Raw genomic sequence first — 9,776 nt, 5'->3', positions numbered from 1 at the left:
AGAGACAACCACCACCCGTAAATGTCCGGAGACAACCACCACCTGGACATGTCCAGGGACAAGCAATGTCTGGACACGTCCGGAGACGATCATGCTCTGGAGACAAACACCAATGGAAACATCCGGAGATGACCACAACCTGGACACATCCAGAGACAAGCACCATCCAGATGCGTCCGGAGACAACCACCGCCTGCACATTTCTGGAGACAAATACTGCTCAGACACATCCGGAGTTAACAACCATCCAGACACATCTGGAAACAAACACTATCAAGACATGTCTGGAGATGATCACTGCCCAGACATGTCCAGAGACAAACACTATCCAGATACATCCAGAGACAACCACCATCCACACACGTCCGGAGACAACCACCATATGGACATGTCTGGAGACAACTACCACCTGGACGCATCCAGAGACAAACACTGCTGGACACATCCAGCGTTAACCACCATCCGGACATGTCTGGAAACAAACACCATCCAGACATGTCAAGAGATAACCACCTTCCGGAGATAAACATCATCCAGTCATGCCCATCCAGAGTATCAAAAAATATGGGAATACAACTCTCTGGACATTCATAAGCAGTACAGCTGAGATGTGATAAGCTCGAGAATCTCATAATTTGAACCAAATTTCAAAATTTAAATGACGGAATTGACCTTAGCAACAGTTGTGACAGCTAAAAAAAAGTGTTCATTTGTCCAAGTCGCACATTGTTTGACACTCCAGATGTCTTTGTTCAGTGTTTACTATGACAGTGCTGGCTTGGCAAGCAATTAGCAATCAGTTATAACAAACATCACCTGGAGATGACCAGAATGTCAAACAATGTCCGAATTTGAAAAATTAACACTTTTTTTTCGCAGTCCAAACTTCTGCAAAGGTAAATTTTGAAATTTAAATTCTGAAATTTGGTTCAGGTTAAGAGATTCTATTAGAGTTTATTGCACATGTGGAAATGAAATAAAGCCATGAACACTGGTGTCTCCGGGCGCTTATAACCATTGTGATGTATCCCACAATTTGCAGGTATGTTGATCAGGCATTCAATGATATGAGTGAGGAAAGTGAAAAAAAATCATGAGCATTTTATTGTTAAGAAACCATTGCGGCCTGTTCCACATCGAGGCAATATTTATCAGGCCAAATGAAATGGAAAATTAAGACCCCAGCAAGCTGATGGAGGGCTGACTCAGGGCTGACCAAGGATGACTCCTTGACAAAGGATAATTAAATAAGGCTGTTAATTATCTTCAAAAGGGGTGTTTTAATTAACCCCAACACCAAATTTTTATTCATGCACTACCTTGGAGTTCCCTTTGTGTGCATGGAAAGTTTGGGGCTGCGAGGTCTTATGATTTTGGAGATATGGTGGAGACACACTGACGGTCTGAAGGACACACACTGACATTTATTATGATAGATGTTTGCATGTATGTGTGTATGTATGCATGCATGTATGTATGTATGTATGTAGGTATGTACGTACGTACGTACAAGCTCCTCTAAAAAACTTAGATCACTGTAAAAACAAACAAACAAACAACAACAAAAAAACTTCAAACTGTTGAAGTTGACTGTTGATACATACCTTTCTCCCATCTCAGTGCTTGTCTTCGGTCCAAATATTGGACTTGATGACTCGCTCATTGTTGAACTTGAGCTTGCAGAATCTGAAAATGTTGAAAGCATGCACATTTATCTTCACAAATAAAATGTACTTTGGACAGTTCTACATAAAAAAATATATACCTCTCCATGCTGAGCTCTTTTATCTGAGAAAACAAGTAAAACCTAAAAGGTAAACTACAACAAAATGCAATTTTGAAGGGAATCAAAACTAATTTTCAGCAAACGCGAATTTAATTCTTAAATTGACTTTTTAAACAAAACTTAGTCTTGCATTTAAAAAAAAACAAGAAAACATTGATTTACACTTCCATTCCAAAAGCTAAATAATCTTGCAATTCATCTTCATAACCTCGATCTGACAATGAAAATGCATTCCATAGAAATATGGATCATTTTATCAAAGTGATGGTTCATAGATTAATAATACTGACTGCAGGTTTGCTGAATTTACATGAAATAGATTATATTCATTACTTCATCACATCACACAACTTCCTAAGGCTGTGCTTTGGTATGGGTGATGTGTATGCAAAATGTGGGGATGCAATACAAACTTTTGAATGAATCAACAGCTTTACTTGTTGAGCTGCCACCACTGGTTTTATCCTCAATGCTACCTGCATCTCGCATCCGGCGAAATACATCCCCAAAGGAAAGCAAAATATCAAGGTGATGAGACCAGCGTCTGTCTCTTTTTTGTTGCAAACAACTGTCTTTCTTGTTGTCCACATTTTCTTCAAATTCTTCCTGATGAACTGCTCGCAAAATGTGGAGAAAAGAAAATCATTAAAATTTAAGAATGGCACAAACTCGGTAAAGACTTCCAGGTAATGTTTCGATGTTTAAATACTCCAGGTAATAAAATCAATATTAGTTGAGGATGAAGAAAAATTGAAAACTGCTCATCCATGAAATAAATATGGTGCAAACCCCAAACAAATAAAATTGGGTTTTTTTGGAAAAGTTAGTTATACAACAACAGAAAATTTTAGCAAATACATACCAAGTATAATGTTCACCAAGTTTTTCTCTAAATGTTCCACAACCTACTTCAGCTCATCAATGAGCATGATTCTCCACATGAAAACCTGCAACTAATACTTATTCCAGTCTTGATTCTTTTTTGCATACATATACCCTTCTTATGTTAAAACACCTAAAGCCAGTCTATTTCTGTCCACTGTAGGAAGAAGGCCTCATTCATCTAATGTCTAGGGTTTATGTTTTTATTAATCAGCATACTCAAAAAGTGTTGGCTGTAAATACTGTAATTATATATACATAAAAATTATATTTATATATTTTTTCATATATATATATATATATATATATATATATATATATATATATATATATATATATATATATATATATATATATATATATATATGTACATATATTTAGTTTATATATGTATATCCATATGCCTATATTTATGTCTATATAAATGTAGAAGGTGTGTGTGTGTGTCTGTGTGTGTGTGTGTGTGTGTGTGTGTGTGTGTGTGTGTGTGTGTGTGTGTGTGTGTGTGTGTGTGTGTGTGTGTGTGTGTGTGTGTGTGTGTGTGTGTGTGTGTGTGGTAACTTTTTTTCACCATTTGAGCATTTGGTATCAAATTTTCAACAAAACTTTTTGAGGAGAATATGGAGAAAACAAATTAATAATTTCATCAAAAGGTCAAAGTTCAGCATCACTTAAAATGGTCACTTTTCATCCAATTGACCTGAAATTTTAATTGTCATTTGAACTTTTTTTAGCCATAACGTTTTTATTGTTTGAGCTTTTATTTTATCATTTTAAATCTTAAAATCCGAATTTTATTATTCGGATCTTCACCAAAATCTAATTATTTTGTCCTTGTCACAACAAACGTGTCCACAAAATTTCATCCAGATCCGTCCTGAACTGGATATCCTGTACACAAACAGACAGAAAGGGGTGAAAACATAACATGCTTTGCCTTTGTTGGTGGAGGTAATACAGGAGAAGGGGTTTGGGGATAAATTTAGGGGAAAATAAACCCAAAAGGAAAAAGGATGGTGGTGAAAAGAGAAAACTGTGAAGAGCGAAAGAAGTGGAAGGATATGTGAGGCAGCTGTACATGGGATGTTGGGGATGAGGATGTCTCAAGTTCTGCTATGCTTGCATATGCCATCAAAATATGCCTCTTTATCAATCAATCTCATCAGGTAAAAATAGATCGTGTAAGCAGAATAATATTTTCTTAATAAGATGAGGTTTACTCATGAAAAGAGTTATCTATATATTGCACCTTTCAGTTTATAGTCTATAATGTTTTATAATGATTAACATAATAGGGTACAAGTCAAAGACCCAATTCCTCATTTGGATTCATTTGATTGCTGCATACCATCTGCTGAAATATCTTTATCATGGCGCGTCTTCCAATTCCAACCTCCAATTGTGTCCAGGTCCAAACCCAGTGCCGCAAGTAGCCTGTTGGATTGTTTCCGGTGTTCCACCTGATGAGAAATTCCTCGGATGATGGGTGGGTGACCTTCTCTGGAACTGTCATCCTGCTTTGCTTGTTTATCAACCATGCTGGTGGTGCCTTCGTTGGGCTTTCTCAAGAAATCTGTAATTTGCAAAAGCAAGTAATTTTAGCCTACAAGAGAGGAAACCTCCAAAAGTTTCCACGACACTGTTTTCTTTTCTTTAAAAAAGAATGCTCAAAGTTAATTGTGTTATCTTTAATTTTTATAAATTTGCTGAGCATTCATGCCATTTAACTTTTTCACATGTGACATGAGTGACAAACTTCGTTTTGGAGCCTATTTATATCACTTCCTCTTGAAAATGAAGTTAAAACTTAAAAGCAAAATCTGATTTTTCCCCCCCTTTCTCACATGATATTGAAGAAAAAAAATGTTGGGTTATTAGCTCTATTTGTAGAACAAATCAAAGAAGATAAATGCAGCAAGAAACTATAGGGGGAGCACTCGGTAGAGTGCAAAACCTCTGCCGCCAATACTGCTGAGTCACTTAAGTGAACCTGATATCCTATTCATTGTAGGTCAAAACGGATCAGACTCTACTGAACCACGATTGAATAAACTAAACTAGATCGACGCGCATGTAAAAATGCCAAAAAAAAAAAATCGAAATTTTTTTTAAAAAAAAGTTACAAATTGTTTTTTTTTTCTCCAACATATGTTTTTTTTTTGGGGGGGGGGTTGGAAATCACTTAAAACATGTAGAAATGCAAAAAAAACAAATTCAAATATTTTTCAAATAAAATCGAAATTTTTTTGAAAAAAAGTTGCAAAATTTTCTTTTTTTTCTCTAACAATTTTTTTTTTGATTGGAAATCACTTAAAACATGTTGAAATGCAAAAACAAACATTCACATATTTTTTTCAAAATGGCCGCCATAGCGGCCATATTGGACTTTGAACCAAGTCCAAAATCAAATGGCATGATCCTTGGACCATACCTAATCCCCCCACCAAGTTTCGTCGAAATCTGTCCAGGAGTTTTTCCGTAATACTGCTCACAAACAAACAAACGAACAAACAAGCAGTCATAGACTGGTACTTACGAAATCGTCAACTTGACCTCTGACCTTGTCTAACAAAAGCTGTCTCTCGAGAAGGTAGCGACGCAAACCAGAAGTTTCTACGATGATTCTGTACCAAACCATCAAAAATTGTAACGTCGACCGAAGCAAAAATCTCCATTTCTCAACGCAATTATTTAACATTATTTTATCAAAGTCACAAAACCGTAATATTTGGAAATCCACCAACAATCTTTACATAATCCGACGGCTTAATGAGTCAGGCATGCGACGATAACCTTTATTGGGATAAAAAATGTCTTTTAAACACCATCTTTATCGAAAACACCGTCAGCGCGCACACACAAAACCTTTACGTGATCAACGACGCTACTGCTCGAGCGTGTTGCACCACGTGACGAGCTGTGACGCGGCGAGTGAAATATTTTTTATACAATCATAAAACGTCTCCAAAACATCCGATTTTTACCAGAATTTCGAAAACCGAGTTTTAAGCGTCCTAAGCGATCGCAAAAACCGAAGACAAAATTAAAATCGAAGTTAAAACGAATTCGTAACGTCAAGCGAAGCAAAAATACTCCATTTCTCCACATGAATTTATGGAATTATGTTTGACCTCACTGTGACCTTGACCTTTGACCGATTTTGACCAAAATCTAATCAACGCTAGCCATCAGCCTCCTGAATCACGTGGTGTAATTTGACATTCGTAGCTTCTTCCGTTCTCGAGTTATCGTGCCTACAAACAAACACACAAACACACACACAAACAAACAAACAAGCAGTCATGGACTGGTACTTACGAAATCGTCAACTTGACCTCTGACCTTGTCTAATAAAAGCTGTCTCTAGAGAAGGTAGCGACGCAAACCATAAGTTTCTACGATGATTCTGTACCAAACCATCAAAAATCGTAACGTCGACCGAAGCAAAAATCTCCATTTCTCCACGCAATTATTTAATATTATTTTATCAAAGTCACAAAACCGTAATATCCGGCCACCCACCAACAATCTTTACATAATCCGATGGCTTACCGAGTCAGGCATACGACGATAACCTTTATTGGTTCTAAAAAAGGACTTTTAAACACCATCTTTTTCGAAAACACCGTCAGCGCACACATGCAAAACCTTTACGTGATAAACGACACCTCTGCTCGAGCGTGCTGCACCACGTGACGACCCGTGACGTGTCGAGTGAAATATTTTTTATACAATCTTAAAACGTCTCCAAAACATCCGATTTTTACCAGAATTTCGACAACCGAGTGTTGAGCGTCCTAAGCGATTGCAAAAAAATCGAAGACAAAATTAAAATCGAAGTTAAAACGAATTCGTAACGTCAACCGAAGCAAAAATACTCCATTTCTCCACATGAATTTACGGAATTATGTTTGACCTCACTGTGACCTTGACCTTTGACCAAAATCTAATCAGCGCTCGCCGTCACCCTCCTGAATCACATGGTGTAATTTGACATTGGTAGCTTCTTCCATTCTCGAGTTATCTTGCCTACAAACAAACACACAAACACACAGAGGACGGAAGTCATCAATATACTTACGAAATCTTTAGATTTCGTAATTAACAAACAGACAGGGATGAAAACAGTAACCTCCGTCCATCTTCGATGGCGGAGGTTCACAAGTTCACTAATCTTCACAATTTCACAATTATGCTGTGAGTAAAGCAGTCAGAGTATTTTTGTTTTAATTTGTTGTTATCACAGAGTTAATATACTACATAAACTAAGTTCGTAATTTCATTTATATTGGGTTCTTCCCACCATCAAATCCAGTTTCCTTTTTGTGCAGATGGAAAAGGTATCATGTGTGTGACCGACTGGTCTCAGTGACACCATCAAGACAATTGGATAAAAGCTCAACCTTGATCCCCCACATTTATAAATTCACTCTGAGGTCATGTGTGCATAACATATGCAAGGGGGAAGAGGCAGGACTGTAAACTTAAAATAAAATAAAATAAAAATGGAAGTGAATGGGGAAAGTGGGGAGTAAAGAAGAAGGGAGAGTTGGGGAGCTTTGGAGGGATGTTGAAAGAAGATGTAAAGGAAGAAGAGGGAAGGGAAGACTGAATGATAAAGGATACAGAGGTGGCGAAGTGATAGGTCATTGATATAGCTATGATAAGAGAGCACATGTAATTTTGATGACCACTAAAAATGATATGATGTACTATATTGTAAAAAGCACTTTATCATGATAAATACAGACTATACATTTAATATGGTATGGATTCTTGCTTTTAGATGTCAGTGCAAAATGTTGCCTTGAGGGGGAGTGTGTGTGCACCCTGCCTGAATATTCTCCCCTCCCCTCCTTCTTGCATACATTTTTCCCCACATTTTACCGACATGTTATTTGTTTATGCCTCCTTATCCCCAAAGACAAAAACAAAAGTTAGTGTTTGATTTTTGATCCACACATTGTGAGCTATATTATTCCGCCTTGTCGTAATTTATTCCACTTGTCTAATGTTGCATGTTTGTAATATAGTGTTGGGGTGAAAGTACTAACTATGCAGCTTTGATGGGCATAATTCCCTTTTCCAATGTCTGTCTTTACTTATGTATCCCTTTTTTCATTTATATTCGATTCATTACATTAAAGGACAGGAATAAACTCACCTGAGGAGCAAACTGTCAAAGTCTTATACCTTGCCCCATCTCTGCAGGGTTTAATTAATACTCCAGAACTCACAGCTTTCTCAACAGAACAGTTCAATATGTCCTCACTAACATTCATCTTATCTGCTGCATTACTTTTCAGGTTTTCCGAGTAGAAATTTGGTTTGTGACCTGGTGGGGGTGGAGGAGGAGGTAACTGGCTCCGATCTGGCAAAATGACCGAGCACACTTTTGATCTCCTTGCTCCTGCCCTCCTGGATGGAGAAAGCAACTTAGATGTTTGTTCATTTTCCTGTTCTTGTCTCTGTTTCAAAAATGGTTCTTGGTCATTCTTCATGCAAGAGGAAATATTTACACTTGGCACTTTTTGTTCTGCTGTGCTATCTGCTGTAATATTGCAATCACATTTAGGCTCTGCTTTTTGTTGCACTTCTAACAATGGTGAGGAATACAAGTCATGCTCCTCAGAAATTGCTTTTTCAGCCAGGTGAATATTTGCTTTCTTCGCAAAAGATCTTGGAGGTTTAGGAATGGGGTTAAAAATCCAGGAACTTTTTGGTGTCTTTGTTCCACTTCCATTTGTACATCCTTGTTGCATTCCTTTTTGGGTGTAAGTTGTCTCTTTTGAAGTGCTAATCAATAGATCACTGTTTCCATGTTTGGCTTTTGTTGTCATGAAATGCTCTTGAGGAAGTGCAGGATCTGAACTTCGAGTTAAATTCCCATCTACAGTTGTCAGCATAGATGCATTATCGAGAACTAGATCAGAAGCTACAGATATGTCCTCCAAAAGGGATAGTTGTCCCATGGAATCCACATGAGCACTGCAGTGCTCAGCCTCCAAATGTATGATTTTGGTAGCTTCTCCATTGCAAGTCATTGATTCAGATGTCTTAGAAATGTAGCCAGTTGTTCCTTTCTGATGCATACAAGCATAATGAGGACTCTGAGGACCATCAAACACAAAGGATGACTTGCGAGGTGTTACACAAGGGCCTCTTTTCTGGGGTGATGCAACCTCTTCAATAAATACTGAAAAGCAAAACAAAGAAGGAAGAAATGAGACAAAAATTCAAAACAGTCTCCTCAAATTGCTTCTGATAAAATACCAAGATAATCACATTCATATAAAAATCAAAACCTCGAAGCTATGCATTGTTTTTCTTGAGATTTTACTTTTTTCATTTTTATAGGGTTTAAGAAACATGCAGTCATTTCTCCCAAGTCATTTTGCACAACCACAAAACATGAATAAACTAGAATGTCACTCAGTAGAACGCATACCTCTGCCACGTAATGCCTGATCCACGAAAACATATTGGGCCCAATACATTTTTGAAATATCTAGCTAAACAGTACAATATTACTTTTGGCCTGATCTCTCAATGGTGAAGAATCACTTTAAAAATTAAATAAATCACGTATCCAGATCCAGATTCAGATTTTTCACAAAAATCGAATCGATTCGCCTTGCCACACACCCAACCTGTCCACCAAGTTTCGTCCGAATCCGTCCACAACATTTTGAGATATCGTGTTTTTATCGCTTTAGCACAGACTCTCAATAGTGAAGAATCACTTAAAAAAATTATCGGAGCTGGATCCAGATCAGGATCTTCACCAAAATCTAAAAAGTTCATCCATGTCAAACTCCGAACCTGTTCACAAAATTTCATCTGGATCCGTCCACAACTTTTTGAGATATCCTGCACACAGACAAACAAACAAACAGACAAACAAAAAAGACAGAGAGGAGTGAAAACCTAATAGTTCAGCAGTGGCTAAGGCAGGATTTTCACCAGAATCGTACAGTTTTTGCAGAAAGCATGAAACTTTGCACAGGGATACGACAACCCCTGGGGCTCTTTAAAAAAACAATTAACCCCAAAAATCCGCCCCCCCCCCCCGAGTGGCCACCATCTCGATTATAAATATGGCCGCTAA

General features: G+C 37.6%; 1 protein-coding gene and 1 long non-coding RNA gene across 5 annotated transcripts in view; one reads left to right on the top strand and one right to left on the bottom strand.

Moving 5' to 3' along the window:
• The window catches only part of LOC147034940 (uncharacterized), a 65,856-nt gene that overhangs the window by 40,351 nt on the left and 15,729 nt on the right, over positions 1-9,776 (bottom strand). For 2 of the 3 annotated variants that reach the window (XM_085891482.1, XM_085891502.1), the window contains exons 2-5: positions 7,833-8,864; positions 4,017-4,241; positions 2,200-2,400; positions 1,605-1,686 (exon numbers count right to left, since the gene is read on the bottom strand). In XM_085891482.1, coding sequence (XP_085747608.1) covers positions 1,605-1,686; positions 2,200-2,400; positions 4,017-4,241; positions 7,833-8,864 — 1,540 coding nt within the window. The remainder of the gene's footprint in view (positions 1-1,604; positions 1,687-2,199; positions 2,401-4,016; positions 4,242-7,832; positions 8,865-9,776) is intronic. The other variant, XM_085891491.1, reaches the window with a different exon arrangement.
• LOC147034939 (uncharacterized) overlaps positions 7,974-9,776 on the top strand; it is a 202,761-nt gene continuing 200,958 nt past the window's right edge. For both annotated transcript variants that reach the window (XR_015060820.1, XR_015060822.1), the window contains exon 1: positions 7,974-8,110. This is a non-coding gene — a long non-coding RNA (uncharacterized LOC147034939). The remainder of the gene's footprint in view (positions 8,111-9,776) is intronic.

This window comes from Eptatretus burgeri, chromosome 1 (assembly GCF_056783735.1).
Source record: "Eptatretus burgeri isolate ZD-2024b chromosome 1, Ebu_testis_v1, whole genome shotgun sequence".
In the NCBI taxonomy this organism is placed as follows: domain Eukaryota; kingdom Metazoa; phylum Chordata; class Myxini; order Myxiniformes; family Myxinidae; genus Eptatretus; species Eptatretus burgeri.
This window is presented reverse-complemented; position numbering and strand designations above follow the sequence as displayed.